At 34.6% G+C, this 21,940-nt stretch overlaps 2 protein-coding genes across 2 annotated transcripts; both read left to right on the top strand.

Annotated features, from left to right (window-relative positions):
- On the top strand, nucleotides 1-7,136 carry LOC132293539 (uncharacterized). The gene is made up of 5 exons (XM_059791066.1): nucleotides 1-557; nucleotides 5,155-5,223; nucleotides 5,323-5,427; nucleotides 5,522-5,738; nucleotides 5,809-7,136. Exons 2-5 carry the CDS (start codon nucleotides 5,185-5,187, stop codon nucleotides 6,963-6,965), a joined length of 1,518 nt encoding a protein of 505 aa, XP_059647049.1. The 5' UTR covers nucleotides 1-557; nucleotides 5,155-5,184; the 3' UTR covers nucleotides 6,966-7,136.
- Nucleotides 7,137-11,457: 4,321 nt separating this feature from the next.
- Nucleotides 11,458-15,842, top strand: LOC132293538 (uncharacterized). Its single transcript, XM_059791065.1, has 5 exons — nucleotides 11,458-11,960; nucleotides 13,855-13,923; nucleotides 14,023-14,127; nucleotides 14,222-14,438; nucleotides 14,509-15,842. Exons 2-5 carry the CDS (start codon nucleotides 13,885-13,887, stop codon nucleotides 15,669-15,671), a joined length of 1,524 nt encoding a protein of 507 aa, XP_059647048.1. The 5' UTR covers nucleotides 11,458-11,960; nucleotides 13,855-13,884; the 3' UTR covers nucleotides 15,672-15,842.
- The last annotated feature ends 6,098 nt before the right edge of the window (nucleotides 15,843-21,940 follow it).

Raw genomic sequence — 21,940 nt, 5'->3', positions numbered from 1 at the left:
TCTTCCCTCTCTCCCAAACATACAAAAGAAAAACAGCAGGGAAGCGAAGCAAATAGTCTTTATACATGCTCGCTCTTCCCTACGCGTTGCATATCTTCTCTCTCGTGCCTCCGTCTATCCATCTTCTCTCTCTCTCCGCCAAACCCTAACCTCCTCATCATCTCTCTAATCCTCCATCTCTCCACACCACCTCATCCCTCCACCGAAGCCACCACTCTACCTCCATTCCATCTCCCCATCTCTCATCCACCACACTTCACCCGAAACCACAAGCCACCAACACCCCTTCTCTCTGGTCAAGCCGCCGCTGCGTCTTCTCCGGCCATTTCTCAGGCCGTCGCTGCATTTTCTTCGGCGATTCTCTGGCCTAAGTTCTCTATCTCTCGGATTCTCATTGGCCATTCCTCCGGCCGTCGTTCTCATCTCAGGCCGTATCTCCGGCAATCTTCTCCATCGCGGGCCAATTTTCAGGCCGTCGCTGCGTTTTCTCCGGCTATTTCTCAAGCCGTCGCTGGTCACAATCCCTCTCTCCATCTTTCTCTGATATTCTCACTCGGGTAAGCATCCTTATCCCTTCCTCTTCCTCTTTTTATCTAAATATATGTGTGTACTTGTGAGTATCCTTGTGTAAAAAGTCTGAGAATAAGGGTTTTGATTTTTCTAATTACTGAGATTAGTAGTTTGAATTTTATGATGATCTAGATTCATGATATACATTGTGATTTGGTATTTTGAGAAAAATTGACGGGGCTGTGAATCTGAGATGATATATTTGTGTTTTTAATTTCTGAGAATCTGTGATATACATGGTTTGATTGTTTCAGTTTTGATGTTGGTATATATTCCGGATATGCATATATGTGGTTTGAAGTTTGGGAATTTTTGTTTTAGGCTGTGGCTGCGATGTCTGTGATCATATATATAGATGATGTGTGTTCTGAAATAGTGGAGAAGTTGTGACTGTGATGGGCTGTGAAGTTTGGGTAGTTTAGATATATATCGATGACGTATATGATTTGTGATCTGAAATTGTGATGGGCTGAGGCATTGGAGAAGTTTATATATATATATACACGTGTGTGACTTGAACTTTGGATTCTAAAATTCTGAATTTTGGAATTTGATTCTTGTTATCGATTTAAACTGTTTAGTTCAAATTTCTAATGAGACTTTATCTTCTAAAAATGGTTTTGAGAGTGTTGCCGTTTGATTGAGTCGAGAAATAAATTTTTGAGGGAAGACCATGACGATCGTTTGATGTTGAGTGTTAAAAATCTTTGGGAATTGTTTGGGCATTGTAGTTGATATTTATGCTTGAGAGTTTGACATTGAAAAATATTCTGAAGTTGCACTCTTGATTATTCTAATGGAAAGCATGTTCACACAAGTTCATATCCATGTGTTAAGACTTTGAAATTCTGAAATTTCATAATTGATGTTTTGAAATTGTTCAATAGCTGAGTTGTGATGTTCAATTTGGATAAGTTGTATTTGAAATTCTGTTGTATTTCAATTGGATAATTGGGATGAGTTGGATAATTTTGGAAAGGAACTTGAATGTCATTAAGCGTGCAAATAAATTCTGAAATTAGTGGAGACACAATCTTTGATATCTATACGTGTTCTATGCATGTATATGGTTTCTCTTGGAACTTTTTGACATGATTGATCTTCAATGCATATATGCTAATGTATGCGGATCATTTGTGATGCTTAATTTCTGAAAATCCCAAGGGCTGAAATGTTTAGAGGTGTTATATAGTTTTCAAAATTGGAAATTGGGATTTGATAGCTGAAATGTGAAATGTGATTTGATTTTGTTTCTTCAAGTTTCAATCATTTTCAGAATTTGTCCAAAGTGTCCCTAATTGAGATGAACATGCTCTAAGTGCATCTTGCTTGATTTTTGCCATGTGAGGGCATTTCGTGTTGTTTGTGAGCGAATGTGATGTGAGTTATGAGTTGTATTGAAAATTGAGATAAGACAAATGACAAATCTCTCTAGAGCTAAGTTATTGCGGAGGAAACAGTTTTGGGAATTGGGACTAATTATCAAAAGCAGTATACACTGCACACTATATACATGTTTTGTTAATTAATTTCCATGAGAAAGAAAAGGTTGATATATTGTTGAAGGATGTCCATGACTTTAAGCTTTCATTCATTTATTTCTTGTGTGAATTCAATAATTTTTGTAGGGAACACTCACAGTAATAAATCTCTGCTTTTTTTTATGAAATCAACCATAATGAATGTATTCATTTATACAAATGTTCAAGTATAGAAGATTCATTGAGAGAGGTCGATTTGTTAGACATAAAACGTTAATGGTAAACGTTTAATCTATTCTTACGCTTTTAAAGGGGAATCGATGTTCTTGTTATATTTTTATTTTTATTTTGTTGTATTGACACTATTTGATGGAACTCGCTACCAAAATCGATGGAAGCAATAAGCCACCCACTAGGTTCACCAAAAAAATAAATAAAGGAAGAATAGGAGGATTGTATTTATTCTGGGAAAGAGAAGAAAAAATAAAAATAAAAACCCAAACCTAGAATTTTAAAGTTCAAAAAATATAAATAAAAATCCAAACCTAGATTTTTGATTCTTCAGTTTTAAAATTTCTAACACCCTGATTTTTTTTTTTTTTTATATATCTTCTCTTTACCTTTTCTTACTTTTCTCTCTCTTCCTTTCTTTCTTTCTTCCCTCCCAAACATACAAAAGAAAAACAGCAGAGAAGCGAAGCAAATAGTCTTTATACATGCTCTTCCCTACAACCTACCCGAGTGTTACATATCTTCTCTCTCGTGCCTCCATCTCTCCATCTTTTCTCTCTCTCTCTCTCTCTCTCTCTCTGCCAAACCCTAACCTCCTCCTCATCTCTCTTACCCTCCATCTCGCCACACCACCTCATCCCTCCACCGAAGCCACCACTCCACCTCCATTCCATCTCCCCATCTCTCATCCACCACACTTCACCAGAAACCACAAGCCACCAACACCCCCTCTCTCTGGTCAAGCCGCCGCTGCGTGTTCTCCGGCCATTTCTCAGGCCGTCGCTGCATTTTCTTCGGCCGATTCTCTGGCCGAAGTTCCCTATATCTCGGATTCTCATCGGCCAATCCTCCCGCTGTCATTCTCATCTCAGGCCGTATCTCCGGCAATCTTCTCCATCGCGGGCCAATTTTCAGGCCGTCGCTGCGTTTTCTCCGGCCATTTCTCAAGCCGTCGCTGGTCACAATCCCTCTCTCATCTTTCTCTGATATTCTCACTCGGGTAAGCATCCTTATCCCCTCCTCTTCTCTCTTTTTATCTAAATATATGTGTGTACTTGTGAGTATCCATGTGTAAAAAGTCTGAGAATAAGGGTTTTGATTTTTCAGATTACTGAGATTAGGAGTTTGAATTTTATGATGATCTATATTCATGATATACATTGTGATTTGGTATTTTGAGAAAAATTGACGGGGCTGTGAATCTGAGATGATATATATGTGTTTTTAATTTCTGAGAATCTGTGATGTATATGGTTTGATTGTTTCAGTTTTGATGTTGGTATATATTCGGGATATGCATATATGTGGTTTGAAGTTTGGGAATTTTTGTTTTAGGCTGTGGCTGTGATGTCTGTGATCATATATATAGATGATGTGTGTTCTGAAATTGTGGAGAAGTTGCGACTGTGATGGGCTGTGAAGTTTGGGTAGTTTTGATATATATCAATGTGTGATGACATATGATTTGTGTTCTGAAATTGTGATGGGCTGAGGCATTGGAGAAGTTTATATATATATATACGTGTATGACTTGAACTTTGGATTCTAAAATTCTGAATTTTGGAATTTGATTCTTGTTGTCGATTTAAACCGTTTAGTTCAAATTTCTAATGAGACTTTATCTTCTAAAAGTGGTTTTGAGAGTGTTGCCGTTTGATTGAGTCGAGAAATAAATTTTTGAGGGAGGACCATGATGATCCTTTGATGTTGAGTGTTAAAAATCTTTGGGAATTGTTTGGGCATTGTAGTTGATATTTATGCTTGAGAGTTTGACATTGAAAAATATTCTAAAGTTGCACTCTTGATTATTCTAATGGAAAGTATGTTCACACAAGTTCATATCCAAGTGTTAAGACTTTGAAATTCTGAAATTGCAAAAATGATGTTTCGAGTTTGTTCAACACATGAGTCGTGATGTTCAATTTGGATAAGTTGTTTTTCAATTGGATGAGTTGGATAATTTTGGAAAGGAACTTGAATGTCATTAAGCATGCAAATAAATTCTGAAATTAGAGGAGACACAATCTTTGATATCTATACGTGTTCTATGCATGTATATGGTTTCTTTTGGAACTTTTTGACATGATTGATCTTCAATGCATATATGGTCATGTATGCGGATCATTTGTGATGCTTAACTTCTGAAAATTCTAATGGCTGAAATGTTTAGAGGTGTTATATAGTTTTCAAAATTGGAAATTGGGATTTGATAGCTGAAATGTGAAATGTGATTTGATTTTGTTTCTTCAAGTTTCAATCATTTTCAGAATTTGTCCAAAGTGTCCCTAATTGAGATGAACATGCTCTAAGTGCATCTTGCTTGATTTTTGCCATGTGAGGGCATTTCATGTTGTTTGTGAGCGAATGTGACGTGAGTTATGAGTTGTATTGAAAATTGAGATAAGACAAATGACAAATCTCTCTAGAGCTAAGTTATTGCGGAGGAAACAGTTTTGGGAATTGGGACTAATTATCAAAAGCAGTATACACTGCACACTATATACATGTTTTGTTAATTAATTTCCATGAGAAAGAAGAGGTTGATATATTGTTGAAGGATGTCCATGACGTTAAGCTTTCATTCATTTATTTCTTGTGTGAATTCAATAATTTTTGTAGGGAACACTTACAGTAATAAATCTCTGTTTTTTTTTATGAAATCAACAATAATGAATGTATTCATTTATACAAATGTTCAAGTATAGAAGATTCATTGTTTTGCTGACAAGTGACTATGTGTTGTCGTGCTGAGATCTTTCATTCATTCATTGAATTGGCTAATTTGGCTGATTATGTTTTTCAATTTATTAGTTTTTGTGGCACCTCATAGTATTTTCGTTCATGGGTTTTGCTTGAATTTCTTTTGTTGCAGTAGCATTTGGCTGATTGGGTTTTGCTTGAAATGGTTTCCTCCGACGATGGAAACGATGGGATGGGTCAGGTATATCGTTTTCTGCCATTCTCTGATTCTGTTTGCTCTCTTTCTTCTTTTTTTCCCCGGGTCTCCATCTCACGTTTAAGATTCCTGCTCCGTTTTCAGGTACGGGCCAAGAGAAAAGCAATGGAATTAAACAAAGAGGGACCGACTGGGAGAGTTTTTGCAGAAATGGCTCCCTCCTCCGACAGAAACGATGGGATGCTTCAGGTATATCGTTTTCTGCCATTCTCGGATTCTGTTCTTCTTCTTGTTTTTTCCTTGGGTCTCCATCTCACGTTTAAGATTCCTGCTGTGTTTTCAGGTACGGGCCAAGAGTAAAGCAATGGAATTAAAGAAAGAGGGACCGACTGTGGGCATTCATTTCGGCACCACGTGCTGTTCCCTAGCTGTTATTGAAGGAAACGTTGCAACAATAGCAGCCTCACTTCCTTGTTACGTTTCTTTTACGGACTCCGGGCCATTAATTGGCGATGCTGCGAAGGAACTTTTTCCTATGAATCGCGAAAATACAATTACTGGTTAGATGCTTAATCTTGATTTAGTACCTTAATATAAATAGCACCTTAATATTTTTTTCTCTTTTTGTAGGTCCCCTAAGATTCGTTGGCTACACAGCGAGTGCCCTCCATTCCAAGTTGCCTGCTCCCATTGGTGTGCACATGATTGAAGATTTACATGAAGACGACGCGCCTTGGATAAATGTGACCATCAAAGGAGTGGAAAAACATTTGTCTCCCGAAGCTGTATCTTCTTTAATCATTGAAGAGATCAAGAAGACGGCCGAGAAGTCCCTTGGGGTCTGCATCGTGGATGTGGCTTGTGCCTTACCCAACAAGTTAGAGAATCGGAATGCCAGGGTGGATGGTATTCAAAATGCAATTGCATTTGCAGATCTCAGGCTGGCTGGGACCCACACTGAAGTTACCGCTGTAGTCTCTGCGTATGGTTACGAGAAGGAGATTAGGAATCCTGTCATCAAAAACGTTTTGATTGTAGATGTAGGTGGGACGGCGTCAAATGTGACCTTGTTCAGTGTGGGACAAGACAGATTGGAATACGAAGAAACTACTACAGATGATAAAATTTGTGGTGAAAGGATGGACATGAATATGGCGCTTCACATTCGGGATGAGTTCAATAAGAGGCACCGTGGTGTCCATGCTAACATGGCTGTGATCAATCGACTACTCATCCCCTGCGAAAAGGCGAAAATTTCGCTGTCATCAAATGATCTTGTCGAGGTGGAGGTGAAACAGTTGTTAGACGGGGTTGATTACAGCACCTCCTTCACGCGCCCCAAGTTTGAGGAGCTCAATGGGTATCTTTTCGTGTCTCTGGTTAAGATGATAAGGTGTTATTTGAGGAAGTTTGCGAAGGACAAGTATGGCCGCCTGCATGAGATTGTGTTGGTTGGGGGATGTTCAAACATTCCCAAACTTAGAGAAGTGGTACAGGCACAGTTTGAGAGCAAGCTTCAAATAAGGTTGAAGCCTGAGTATGTTGTGGCTTGTGGTGTGGCTATTAGACATGCTCAGGAGAAGGAGAAGGAGAAGGAGAAGGCGAAGGCTGCTGAGCATCAAGAAGTAACAGGAGATGACATTTCCTGCGGTATGGCACTGATATCTGCTTATGAGAAGGATGATGCCCCAGTCACACTGGGGAGATTCAAAGCCCTGGAGAGGGATTTGAAAGCCATTCAGGATGATGTTACTTGGATAAAGGAGAGATTACAAAAAGGAGGGTAGAACTTCTTGTGAGAGCTACTTGGTAGTTGAAAAAGTGACTTTGTTATTTTTGTGCATAGTAAACTGTTTTGAGAATTTGTATTTCAGAATGAAATTTTATATGTGGAGACTTGTTTGTTTAGATTTTAGGTATATGGTACTGTTATGCATCATAGTTCACTGTTTTGAAAAGTTGAATGTATTTTATATGTGGATGCATGTCTCTGTGGATGTAATGATTTTAGGTATAATTTGGTGGTCTGGTACCCACAACTGCACGGCCAATATGTAATTCATACGTCGTCTTCCCCAGCAGGTCATGCTCCACAAACTAAAATTCCTTCAGATATGCATCGCAGTTACTATCCTCTTACCTCAAAACCATACCCTTGCACATGCTAAGACCAAAGAAACCAGGTCAGACAGCTGTTTCTTCTTCTTGTTGATGCGGTAGAGAGAGAACCAGGTTAGACAGCAGAGAGAAACAAAGGCCCTTATTTGATTTGTTGTTGTACTCGTTTTTAATCTAAATTGCACCCTTAAATTTAGATTTGTAAAAGCATGTGGTAGATAAATTGGTTCGCAATGTTAATATATAAGGATAAAGAACAAGAAGATGTATAATGGCAAGAACAATAAAATCTTTTTTACTTATCAAAAAAAATAAAAATAAAACAATAAAATCTTTTCATTTGAAGACCATCGATTCCACGGTGTTAGCGTAAGTGATTGAGAGAGATGAGTTTGCTACTATTTACATTCATCATCAAACTTCTCACTAACACCCAATAAAAAGAAGAAAGAAGAAAAATCCGTAGATGGTCATCCTTAATTCCAACATGAGTGAGTAATCATTTTTATTAATTCACATAATATTCCAAATATCATCAACTATGAATCACGGACACTCCTCTCAGGGGTCCCGTACCCGTGTCGGATACTTTTCGGACACCGACACCCGTGTCCGAGGCTCGGACACGTGTCCGACACTTCTGTAAAGTGTCCAAATATTATTTTTTATTGGACACGCGTGTCCGAGGCTCGGACACACGGTCCGACACTTCTGTGAGACAAGATTTATTTTCTCTCACTCCTCTCAGTCTCTCCTCTTCTTCAATTATCTCTCTTCATGAACAAAATATATATATATATATATATATATTTAAGTTACATGAACAAAACTTTGTGAAAGACTGAAAGTATATATATTTATTCATATACATATTTAGTTCATTATAGCTATGTCTCTTCTGCACATCTTCGTTTGGAATTTGGATCAACTTTATTTTTCATTTATTTTCTGTTTTGTCTTGTCCATATCTTTCTTATAACAGAGATGAAATTATTGAAATTAATTCTGTTCTTTATTGTTGTTTTATTTATCTGTACAAGATTCTAATAATTATATTTTGAATATATATATATATATATATATATATATAAAATTTTATAGGCGTATCCTCGCCCTGTCCGTGTCCTATTTTTTTGAAATTTGCCGTGTCGCCGTATCTGTGTCGTGTCGTACCCGTGTCCCGTATCTGTGTCCGTGCTTCATAGATCATCAACAATGTGCAAATATAAGGTTGCATCATGGGTAATGTAACAAGTCTATGTAACATTGTTTCCACCTTTAATTCTCAAATTATATCCTGATTGATAGACTACTTTTAGTCACTATTCTATTACTAAATGATGAAAAATCTATATATATATATATATACATACATATATATATATATATATATATATATATGTATTTAAAAAACCCAAACCTAGAATTTTGATTCAAAATAATCAATAAATTGAGATCGCATGTAGCAATTTCTTTTAACTACATTTTTCGTGTATAACCCGGAAAGCTTATTTTTTGATAGAATTAAAATTTAAATATTCAAAATTTTATGAACTGAATTTTAAATACTAATTATAAATTGAAATTTTTATTTGTAACTGTTTGAAATTTAAATGTTCTCATTCTCAATTAAACCTAATTTTTAAGTAGTTGAAAGCACTTCGTTGGCACATTTTTTTTAAAAAAAAATAAAATTAAATGTTAAATTGGGTTTTATAAAAAAAATAAATAAATAAACCGCTTCACACTGTATCTCCTCTTATTGTAATTGGGTTACCACGTTCATCTCCTTGCGAAGAGGAACGCGCTGGTCTATAGATCTGCAAAAAATTCTTAGTGGGAGTGACTAGAGTGGTGCTGAAACTCTAGGCCCCTCAGACTTCTTCAAATGGAAAAAGGAAAGAGTTTGGGTTACCAGTTGTTAGTCAACGTTATAAGTAACCACATCTTAAGGCTTAATCCTCTTCAACAGCTCCTTGTCCTCGAAGTAGGCTTCATCGAAGTAGGCGTCATCCAAGTAGGCGTGCAGCAACTCTTGAATTTTTATAAAAGGATACATGGTAGTCAAATTGCACTCTTAAATTAGATTTGTAAATTGATTTGCTTTTCAAATATTTAAGGATTATAAAGAACAAGATTTACTTGAAATTTACAATGGCAAGAATTATAAAATCTTTTCATTTTTAAGACTATTAATTTAAATGAAATTGTTATCATAATATTACGTTTGTATGGGGAATAGAAATCCATACATTACTACATTTACTTTTCAATGCATGATGGTATAATAAACGATCACACTGTGTTGCATCAGTTGTTGCCGGCATTAGTCAGTAGACTTTCAAATAGCAAGTTAAGGTACAAAATTATAAATCAATTCAATTTAAAAGATCTTTAGTCCTCTTCTTCTTCTTTTCTTTTTCATTTTTTTTTTTATTTCCTTTTTGCAATTCAATTGTCATGCATTGACATGTCTTTAAAATTTTGGCACACATTTATTGATCACCGAAGATAGGGCATGGAGAGAGGTCGATTTGTTAGACATAAAACCTTAATTTAAAACGTTCAATCTATTCTTATGCTTTAAAGGGGAATCGATGTTCTTGTTCAATTCTTTTTTATTTATTTTTATTTTGTTGTATTGACAAATTTGAGGGAACTCGCTACCAAAATCAAACGAAGCAATAAGCCACTCACTGGGTACACCAAAAAATTTAAATAAATAAAAATAAAGGAAGAATAGGAGGATTGTATTTATTTTGGGAAAAAGAAGAAAAAATAAAAATAAAAACCCAAACCTAGAATTTTGATTCAAAACTATCAAGAAATTGAGATAACGTGTAGCAATTTATTTAACTACATTTTTCTTGTACAAACCCGGAAAGCTTATTGCTTGATAGAATTAAAATTTAAATACTCAAAATTTTGTGAATTGAATTTTAAAAACTAATTATAAATTAAATTTTTTATTTGCAACTGTTTGAAATTTAAATATTCTATTTCTGAATTAAACCATTTTTTTTTTTTTTTTTTTAGTAGTATTCACAATCTTGCCACTGAAAGCACTTCATTGTCATATTTTTTATTTTTTAAAATTAAATGTTAAAATGAGCTCCCATAAAAATAACAAATAAATAAATGATCAAAATAGCATCACACTGACCCAAACACCCAACACCACCTTAATGTTTAGGTTTAGAAACTCCCCAAAACACCGCCTTGGTTTTCATATGAAAAAAGATGCAATGGATAAAGTCGGCATTTAGGTGGTCAATGGAACCCAAATCCACTACTTTTGTTATTCAAGCTTGGGCCATTTCAAATTGAACCCAACAACATCTTAAGTCCAAACCAATTCCAATAATGTGTAACTTGGGTTTCAATGGGTTTTGTTCCTTATCTTCAGATAGACAGATTGGACATTGGTCCAATGCATTTATAACTTCAGACTTGTTCGGTTTAGTTCTCCAAGAACAGATTAATTTCAAAAAATTCACTATTCTTTAAAATTAAGTTATTTTTCTTAAACTGTTTTCCCAAAATTAATTGTAACTTAGCTAAATTTCTTTTAATTTCAAATCCAATAATTCGGTGTCCCCAAAAGTACAAGTCCAACACTCAATTGTCATTGTGAAAAAATTTAGTTGTTGAAATTCATAAAATAAATAAATAAATAAAAACATTAAGGTGGTGTAAAATTAGATTTGTAAATTGATTTGCTTTTCTAATATTTAAGGATTATAAAGAACAAAATTTACTTGAAATTTACGATGGCAAGAACTATAAAATCTTTTCATTTTTAAGACTATCAATTCAAATAAAAGTGTTATCTTAATATTATGTTAAAATTTTGGTACACATTAATCGATCACTGAAGATAGGGTTTGGAGAGAGATCGATTTGTCAGACATAAAACGTTAATGTTGTTGTTGTACCTAAACCTAGAATTTTAAAGTTCAAAAAATAAAAATAAATACCCAAACCTAGATTTTTAACTCTTCAGTTTAATAATTTCTAAAAACCTGATTTTTTTTTTTTTTTTTTTTTATATATCTTCTCTTTACCTTTTCTTACTTTTCTCTCTCTTTCCTTCTTTCTTTCTTTCTTTCTTCCCTCTCTCCCAAACATACAAAAGAAAAACAGCAGGAAAGCGAAGCAAATAGTCTTTATACGTGCTCGCTCTTCCCTACGCGTTGCATATCTTCTCTCTCGTGCCTCCGTCTATCCATCTTCTCTCTCTCTCCGCCAAACCCTAACCTCCTCATCATCTCTCTAATCCTCCATCTCTCCACACCACCTCATCCCTCCACCGAAGCCACCACTCTACCTCCATTCCATCTCCCCATCTCTCATCCACCACACTTCACCCGAAACCACAAGCCACCAACACCCCTTCTCTCTGGTCAAGCCGCCGCTGCGTCTTCTCCGGCCATTTCTCAGGCCGTCGCTGCATTTTCTTCGGCGATTCTCTGGCCTAAGTTCTCTATCTCTCGGATTCTCATTGGCCATTCCTCCGGCCGTCGTTCTCATCTCAGGCCGTATCTCCGGCAATCTTCTCCATCGCGGGCCAATTTTCAGGCCGTCGCTGCGTTTTCTCCGGCTATTTCTCAAGCCGTCGCTGGTCACAATCCCTCTCTCCATCTTTCTCTGATATTCTCACTCGGGTAAGCATCCTTATCCCTTCCTCTTCCTCTTTTTATCTAAATATATGTGTGTACTTGTGAGTATCCTTGTGTAAAAAGTCTGAGAATAAGGGTTTTGATTTTTCTAATTACTGAGATTAGTAGTTTGAATTTTATGATGATCTAGATTCATGATATACATTGTGATTTGGTATTTTGAGAAAAATTGACGGGGCTGTGAATCTGAGATGATATATTTGTGTTTTTAATTTCTGAGAATCTGTGATATACATGGTTTGATTGTTTCAGTTTTGATGTTGGTATATATTCCGGATATGCATATATGTGGTTTGAAGTTTGGGAATTTTTGTTTTAGGCTGTGGCTGCGATGTCTGTGATCATATATATAGATGATGTGTGTTCTGAAATAGTGGAGAAGTTGTGACTGTGATGGGCTGTGAAGTTTGGGTAGTTTAGATATATATCGATGACGTATATGATTTGTGATCTGAAATTGTGATGGGCTGAGGCATTGGAGAAGTTTATATATATATATACACGTGTGTGACTTGAACTTTGGATTCTAAAATTCTGAATTTTGGAATTTGATTCTTGTTATTGATTTAAACTGTTTAGTTCAAATTTCTAATGAGACTTTATCTTCTAAAAATGGTTTTGAGAGTGTTGCCGTTTGATTGAGTCGAGAAATAAATTTTTGAGGGAAGACCATGACGATAGTTTGATGTTGAGTGTTAAAAATCTTTGGGAATTGTTTGGGCATTGTAGTTGATATTTATGCTTGAGAGTTTGACATTGAAAAATATTCTGAAGTTGCACTCTTGATTATACTAATGGAAAGCATGTTCACACAAGTTCATATCCATGTGTTAAGACTTTGAAATTCTGAAATTTCATAATTGATGTTTTGAAATTGTTCAATAGCTGAGTTGTGATGTTCAATTTGGATAAGTTGTATTTGAAATTCTGTTGTATTTCAATTGGATAATTGGGATGAGTTGGATAATTTTGGAAAGGAACTTGAATGTCATTAAGCGTGCAAATAAATTCTGAAATTAGTGGAGACACAATCTTTGATATCTATACGTGTTCTATGCATGTATATGGTTTCTCTTGGAACTTTTTGACATGATTGATCTTCAATGCATATATGCTAATGTATGCGGATCATTTGTGATGCTTAATTTCTGAAAATCCCAAGGGCTGAAATGTTTAGAGGTGTTATATAGTTTTCAAAATTGGAAATTGGGATTTGATAGCTGAAATGTGAAATGTGATTTGATTTTGTTTCTTCAAGTTTCAATCATTTTCAGAATTTGTCCAAAGTGTCCCTAATTGAGATGAACATGCTCTAAGTGCATCTTGCTTGATTTTTGCCATGTGAGGGCATTTCGTGTTGTTTGTGAGCGAATGTGATGTGAGTTATGAGTTGTATTGAAAATTGAGATAAGACAAATGACAAATCTCTCTAGAGCTAAGTTATTGCGGAGGAAACAGTTTTGGGAATTGGGACTAATTATCAAAAGCAGTATACACTGCACACTATATACATGTTTTGTTAATTAATTTCCACGAGAAAGAAAAGGTTGATATATTGTTGAAGGATGTCCATGACGTTAAGCTTTCATTCATTTATTTCTTGTGTGAATTCAATAATTTTTGTAGGGAACACTTACAGTAATAAATCTCTGTTTTTTTTTATGAAATCAACAATAATGAATGTATTCATTTATACAAATGTTCAAGTATAGAAGATTCATTGTTTTGCTGACAAGTGACTATGTGTTGTCGTGCTGAGATCTTTCATTCATTCATTGAATTGGCTAATTTGGCTGATTATGTTTTTCAATTTATTAGTTTTTGTGGCACCTCATAGTATTTTCGTTCATGGGTTTTGCTTGAATTTCTTTTGTTGCAGTAGCATTTGGCTGATTGGGTTTTGCTTGAAATGGTTTCCTCCGACGATGGAAACGATGGGATGGGTCAGGTATATCGTTTTCTGCCATTCTCTGATTCTGTTTGCTCTCTTTCTTCTTTTTTTCCCCGGGTCTCCATCTCACGTTTAAGATTCCTGCTCCGTTTTCAGGTACGGGCCAAGAGAAAAGCAATGGAATTAAACAAAGAGGGACCGACTGGGAGAGTTTTTGCAGAAATGGCTCCCTCCTCCGACGGAAACGATGGGATGCTTCAGGTATATCGTTTTCTGCCATTCTCTGATTCTGTTCTTCTTCTTGTTTTTTCCTTGGGTCTCCATCTCACGTTTAAGATTCCTGCTGTGTTTTCAGGTACGGGCCAAGAGTAAAGCAATGGAATTAAACAAAGAGGGACCGACTGTGGGCATTCATTTCGGCACCACGTGCTGTTCCCTAGCTGTTATTGAAGGAAACGTTGCAACAATAGCAGCCTCACTTCCTTGTTACGTTTCTTTTACGGACTCCGGGCCATTAATTGGCGATGCTGCGAAGGAACTTTTTCCTATGAATCGCGAAAATACAATTACTGGTTAGATGCTTAATCTTGATTTAGTACCTTAATATAAATAGCACCTTAATATTTTTTTCTCTTTTTGTAGGTCCCCTGAGATTCGTTGGCTACACAGCGAGTGCCCTCCATTCCAAGTTGCCTGCTCCCATTGGTGTGCACATGATTGAAGATTTACATGAAGACGACGCGCCTTGGATAAATGTGACCATCAAAGGAGTGGAAAAACATTTGTCTCCCGAAGCTGTATCTTCTTTAATCATTGAAGAGATCAAGAAGACGGCCGAGAAGTCCCTTGGGGTCTGCATCGTGGATGTGGCTTGTGCCTTACCCAACAAGTTAGAGAATCGGAATGCCAGGGTGGATGGTATTCAAAATGCAATTGCATTTGCAGATCTCAGGCTGGCTGGGACCCACACTGAAGTTACCGCTGTAGTCTCTGCGTATGGTTACGAGAAGGAGATTAGGAATCCTGTCATCAAAAACGTTTTGATTGTAGATGTAGGTGGGACGGCGTCAAATGTGACCTTGTTCAGTGTGGGACAAGACAGATTGGAATACGAAGAAACTACTACAGATGATAAAATTTGTGGTGAAAGGATGGACATGAATATGGCGCTTCACATTCGGGATGAGTTCAATAAGAGGCACCGTGGTGTCCATGCTAACATGGCTGTGATCAATCGACTACTCATCCCCTGCGAAAAGGCGAAAATTTCGCTGTCATCAAATGATCTTGTCGAGGTGGAGGTGAAACAGTTGTTAGACGGGGTTGATTACAGCACCTCCTTCACGCGCCCCAAGTTTGAGGAGCTCAATGGGTATCTTTTCGTGTCTCTGGTTAAGATGATAAGGTGTTATTTGAGGAAGTTTGCGAAGGACAAGTATGGCCGCCTGCATGAGATTGTGTTGGTTGGGGGATGTTCAAACATTCCCAAACTTAGAGAAGTGGTACAGGCACAGTTTGAGAGCAAGCTTCAAATAAGGTTGAAGCCTGAGTATGTTGTGGCTTGTGGTGTGGCTATTAGACATGCTCAGGAGAAGGAGAAGGAGAAGGAGAAGGAGAAGGCGAAGGCTGCTGAGCATCAAGAAGTAACAGGAGATGACATATCCTGCGGTATGGCACTGATATCTGCTTATGAGAAGGATGATGCCCCAGTCACACTGGGGAGATTCAAAGCCCTGGAGAGGGATTTGAAAGCCATTCAGGATGATGTTACTTGGATAAAGGAGAGATTACAAAAAGGAGGGTAGAACTTCTTGTGAGAGCTACTTGGTAGTTGAAAAAGTGACTTTGTTATTTTTGTGCATAGTAAACTGTTTTGAGAATTTGTATTTCAGAATGAAATTTTATATGTGGAGACTTGTTTGTTTAGATTTTAGGTATATGGTACTGTTATGCATCATAGTTCACTGTTTTGAAAAGTTGAATGTATTTTATATGTGGATGCATGTCTCTGTGGATGTAATGATTTTAGGTATAATTTGGTGGTCTGGTACCCACAACTGCACGGCCAATATGTAATTCATACGTCGTCTTCCCCGGCAGGTCATGCTCCACAAACTAAAATTCCTTCAGATATGCATCGCAGTTACTATCCTCTTACCTCAAAACCATACCCTTGCACATGCTAAGACCAAAGAAACCAGGTCAGACAGCTGTTTCTTCTTCTTGTTGATGCGGTAGAGATATGTAATACCCGATAATTTTAAAGGATTTATTAATTAGGATTAATTATTTTATTTTATTTTTGTGCTAGATTAATTATCTTATTTTAATTAAATTATATTTCGTGATTATGTATGATAATTGATTGTTTGTGTGGTTGATTATTGATTGAATTATTGGTGTGTTGATTTTATTGGTATTGTATGACTTAGTTGCAAATTCTTGTTTGTTTATGTGCTTCATGTAATTAGTTATTTTAATTTCTGTATTTAATTAATTATCTTATTTATTTAAATTAATTGGATTGGGCTTAAGGAAAGTTGGACCAAAAGATGTGGTCTTGGGCTTGTATGAAACCTTATTGGGTTAATTAATGATGGTCCGTGGTTATTTAATTATTTAAATAATCACTTTTGTATCAATTATATATATATATATATATATATATATATATATAATTAATTAATTAATAATTGTTATGGAAAGATATATATTTATTGATATATATATGTGTATATGATTTAATTAACTAATGGGTTAATTATGGAAGGAATATATATTTATATATATATATATGTTTATAGATATAAATTATTTAAAGGTTATTATTTTAACTCATAATACTAGTTGGAATAGGATTTGGAATTTAAGGTGTATAAAAATGCACATAAGTGTTTAGGGTTAAAAGTTTTACACGTTAGAAAAATAAAAAACAACAGACAGAGAGAGAGGAAGAAGAAGGGCTGACAAGGAGGAGGTCGGATCTGAAAAGGAGGATGTCGGAATTGGAAGAGATAATTAAAGCTTAAAGCGTCGGTTTCGTTTCGAAACCTTCAGGCGAGTTCTTCTCTAACTTTCCTTTTAGAACTCATAAAGATTTCACCTTGAGCATTAAGGCTTTAATTAATTTTATTAATTAAATCATGGTTATATCTGATAAATTAAAAGCATGAATTATTATATTTTATTTTTGTTTTTTTTTTAAAATTGATAGATGTATATGTTGTATTTATTGTTAAATCAATTGTTGTGCTTGATTTTTGACCCAAGAGGGTTATTTAAGGGTTTATAGAATTTATAGGATTTTTCTGTATTTTCTGGGATTTTTCTGGATTTTTCTGGAATTGTTTTACATTTTTAGAATTAATCTAATAATTTTTGGGTAATTAAATAAATTATTAAAATGGGGGAAGGATTCTGTTCATCGGCGTGTGAAAAAAAGGCTGGCGATTCAGTACGGCGCGGTACATGGAAGTATAGTGTGCCGTGGATGTGAGACATGGATGTGCCATGATCAAAGGTAGATTAATCCGGTTTGTCTACCAAAGTTATTATACGCGTGGATCTCCACCATTAATGGGGGATCAGATCAGTGGATTGATTCAGTGTGGGCGAGCTCACCGTAGCGCATGAGCTCAGCCAATACCAGCACACACAAAGGCTTGGATCCAGCGCATGCAAGTGCATGGTAAGCACGTGGGCGCGCGTGGGAAACTATGTTGGCCTAATTCGACACTAGAAATTAAAACGGTCATAACTTAGTCATTTTAAATCGAAATTGGGTCATTCTTGAGCTCAAATTCAAGGATTTTTCGTCTTCTTTCCAATGGTATCAATTTCATTATCAGATTCCCATCCTACTAGGAGATATTTATGTTTTAGTGAGACAGTGTCGGAAAACTATTTAAACCAATATGGAGTATTTAGAGGAAACTATTTCTGACATATTTAGTTGCACTAATTTGTGTAAATATAATAAATTAATAATTTGTTATGGAAGGAAGTGTGTGTGTGTGTATATATATATATATATTAAATAATATATGTGTAGGTATATATATATAAAAATCATTTAAGATGATTAATATTATCATTCTTATTTGGCATATCTTGATAGGCTGGTTGTTAAATTAATGATATGCGTATAATATGCATGTGATGGCTATGTATGATTTAGCGTATTGTTAATTTTAAAGTTAATTCATGGTTAAAGTGTGGGCATGGATGAATTGTCAAATGATTAAATATATTACCTAAATATTTGTATGAATAGAATACATATATGGAAAGTATGGATGAATTGCTAATTAAATGTATGAATAAATATACCTGTGGAGGCATGGTTAAATTGCCAATGTATAAAATATACATACACGGAGGCATGGTTGAATTGCCAATGTATAAATAAATATACTTATGGAGGCATGGTTGAATTGCCAATATATAAATAAAAATATTTATAATGGCATGATTGATTTGCCAAAGCATAATTACGTTGTTATGTGTTAGATGATTAAAATATCATCTATGGTTGTTGTATGTATGGATTGGATTAGGGTTAGATATTCTTAAATGAGAATAGTTTAGTACTTACTGGTTAGTGTATTATTTAATATTAATAAAATAATATTGGGGAAGACATAGATGATTTGTCAAAGCTTGGATTTTGGATATGTGATTTAAATAATTAAAATCATTATCGGGTTGGGATTAAATAGAGTATTTCTTTTATTATAATTTATTGTTTAAGTGATTAAACAACTGATTAGGATGGAATTCAGGTTAAAGGAGTTTATTTTTTTTTTAAAAGAAATGGTGGATTGGTCTAGGTATGATTATTATTTTAATTATTATTTAATAGGTTTGAAAATTTAATAAATCTATTAGTGGATGTGATTAATGTAGTATATATAATTATTTATATATATGTACATCATGCTATATTAAAGTTAAATTCTTTATTAGGTTGGATTTTGATCAGAGATGATCTACTTATTGGTTTTCAGAGGTCTGGTAGAGAGAACTTGCTCGTAGGGTTTAACCCATGATTTATTTTTCAGGTTATTAGAAGTTCCAGTCTCGAGGTTAAGGATCCGCAGCTGTGAGACTGTTATTCATCTATTCATTTTGTGTACTTTTAAGTAGTATTGGATTATAGATAATGTTTTAAGGGGTCATTGGGTTATGGGATTCCCGAGTTGTAATTGTTGGAGAGTTATTAATTAATGGAAATTATTATTTATTAGTTTTTCTTCAGCGTATTATTTATTCTTTTATTTCACTTTGTATTCTGTGCTTGATTAAATACTTTAATTGTTTTGATATCCCTTAATTTTGTGCGCGGACTTGATCAACCCGTGTTTCGAAATTAGGGGGTATTACAGTTTGTATCAGAGCACTCCAGGTTCAAGTGTCCCTAGGGTGTCTTTCGTTGTGTGACTTCCGCGTTGTGTACTCTTTTAATTAGAGCTTAAGGTTAGGATTCATTGTATTCTATATTCAGTCCGTTAGTGCGTCCTCATGGTAAATCGTTGAGTTTTATCCGAAAATGGTAAGACACTGATTTGGAAGGTATTTGGGGAGGAAGGAATATAGGCGCCAGAATCGTATGCTAAATTAGTATATAGAGAGACAATATCTATTGTGGAAATCGATTGAATGGCATAGATTACGAAGCTTGATAGTTTACGTTCACACAGTAAATGCAAGTGCAAGATAGAGTAGAAAACTGAATTGTGGAAAGTTATTACTTCTACACTTAGTATTGTTCAGGGAGGATGAATGTAGTTGCAGAATTGGTTTTTAAGTTCTGTTTTGAGGATTGGGGTGATTCAAGGTTATTTAGGTCAAAGTAGCTGATTTAAATGGTTGAAATAGATTGGTTAAAATCTAAGAATGTATAATATTCATTAATATGCTAAGGACTTGAACCATATGGAATTTTAATTAACTTACATGTTGTGAATGAAAGATTTGGTTGTTTAATATTATTCAAGCAATTTTAATTTGTATTTATGTGATTTTAATCAGGTATTGGCATATAATTTAATCATATATTTATTATATATATTGCATGAAATATGGGTTTTATGGATTTATGCACCAATAAAATAATATGGAGGTATTTTAGGGACGGTTTAACGGAATAGTTAAGTCCTACCTATTTATTTATGGATTGTATGGTTTAATGCACCGGTATGGGACAGTGACATTTCAGGAACGGATTAACCAAAGAAGTTAAGTCCTACCTATATATTTATAAGGGAACGGATTAACCATAGAGTTAAGTCCTACTTATTCGTGTCAGGTCAACGGAATAGTTGGATGGCATGCCATTGAAATAATATGGTTGGATAGTTTACTTTTATGTTTGGATATAATGGATTATATATATATGTGCCACAATATGAGCTTGAGTCTCAGGATCAGTGGTAAGGATGGAGGCGTATATTGCCGATTAAGATGGGTAGCTGGATTTAAGAATGTGTGGGCTCTGGTAGAATGAGGACTCGTGACCACCTTTGTGTGCGTTTTACATGAGATACCCACTATCCGGTTGAGACTGCTTTAGTCCAGTGAGAGTCTCTAGTGTGGACTTATATTTATCAATTATATAAATATGGAATTAGCTAATTACGTGATGTGTCTGCTAATTATGAATATGTGTGGATGGGTTAATTTCTACACGGATAAAAGGAATAATGAAATTTGAAATTAAATAATCAAAGTTTTTATTTCATGGATTCGTGAATTCCGAGGACGGAATTCCTTTTGTTAGGGGGGAAGAATGTAATACCCCGATAATTTTAAAGGATTTATTAATTAGGATTAATTATTTTATTTTATTTTTCAATGGTTTATTTTATTTTATTGAGTGCTAGATTAATTATCTTATTTTAATTTAGTTATATTTCGTGATTATGTATGATAATTGATTGTTTGTGTGGTTGATTATTGATTGAATTATTGGTGTGTTGATTTTATTGGTATTGTATGACTTAGTTGCAAATTCTTGTTTGTTTATGTGCTTCATGTAATTAGTTATTTTAATTTCTGTATTTAATTAATTATCTTATTTATTTAAATTAATTGGATTGGGCTTAAGGAAAGTTGGACCAAAAGATGTGGTCTTGGGCTTGTATGAAACCTTATTGGGTTAATTAATGAAGGTCCGTGGTTATTTAATTATTTAAATAATCACTTTTGTATCAATTATATATATATATATATATATATATATATAATTAATTAATTAATAATTGTTATGGAAAGATATATATATAGATATATATTTATTGATATATATATGTATATATGATTTAATTAACTAATGGGTTAATTATGGAAGGAATATATATTTATATATATATATATGTTTATAGATATAAATTATTTAAAGGTTATTATTTTAACTCATAATACTAGTTGGAATAGGATTTGGAATTTAAGGTGTATAAAAATGCACATAAGGGTTTAGGGTTAAAAGTTTTACACGTTAGAAAAATAAAAAACAACAGACAGAAAGAGAGGAAGAAGAAGGGCTGACAAGGAGGAGGTCGGATCTGAAAAGGAGGATGTCGGAATTGGAAGAGATAATTAAAGCTTAAAGCGTCAGTTTCGTTTCGAAACCTTCAGGCGAGTTCTTCTCTAACTTTCCTTTTAGAACTCATAAAGATTTCACCTTGAGCATTAAGGCTTTAATTAATTTTATTAATTAAATCATGGATATATCTGATAAATTAAAAGCATGAATTATTATATTTTAATTTTGTTTTTTTTTTTTTAAATTGATAGATGTATATGTTGTATTTATTGTTAAATCAATTGTTGTGCTTGATTTTTGACCCAAGAGGGTTATTTAAGGGTTTATAGAATTTATAGGATTTTTCTGTATTTTCTGGGATTTTTCTGGATTTTTCTGGAATTGTTTTATAATTTCTGAAATATTTTTAGAATTAATCTAATAATTTTTGGGTAATTAAATAAATTATTAAAATGGGGGAAGGATTCTGTTCATCGGCGTGTGAAAAAAAGGCTGGCGATTCAGTACGGCGCGGTACATGGAAGTATAGTG

The sequence above is a fragment of the Cornus florida genome, unplaced genomic scaffold (genome assembly GCF_030987335.1).
Source record: "Cornus florida cultivar Cherokee Brave unplaced genomic scaffold, ASM3098733v1 CherokeeBrave_3.0.0_Hap2_Chr02, whole genome shotgun sequence".
Taxonomy (NCBI): domain Eukaryota; kingdom Viridiplantae; phylum Streptophyta; class Magnoliopsida; order Cornales; family Cornaceae; genus Cornus; species Cornus florida.
Note: the sequence above shows the minus strand (reverse complement) of the source record. Positions and strands in the feature narration are given on the sequence as shown.

Excerpts from the sequence above, each read along its gene's own strand:
- LOC132293539 (XM_059791066.1), top strand. The coding sequence starts at position 5,185 with ATGGTTTCCTCCGACGATGGAAACGATGGGATGGGTCAG. Across the intron at positions 5,224-5,322 it reads GAAACGATGGGATGGGTCAG|GTACGGGCCAAGAGAAAAGC; the intron begins GTATATCGTTTT and ends CTCCGTTTTCAG. Across the intron at positions 5,428-5,521 it reads GAAACGATGGGATGCTTCAG|GTACGGGCCAAGAGTAAAGC; the intron begins GTATATCGTTTT and ends CTGTGTTTTCAG.
- LOC132293538 (XM_059791065.1), top strand. The coding sequence starts at position 13,885 with ATGGTTTCCTCCGACGATGGAAACGATGGGATGGGTCAG. Across the intron at positions 13,924-14,022 it reads GAAACGATGGGATGGGTCAG|GTACGGGCCAAGAGAAAAGC; the intron begins GTATATCGTTTT and ends CTCCGTTTTCAG. Across the intron at positions 14,439-14,508 it reads TCGCGAAAATACAATTACTG|GTCCCCTGAGATTCGTTGGC; the intron begins GTTAGATGCTTA and ends CTCTTTTTGTAG.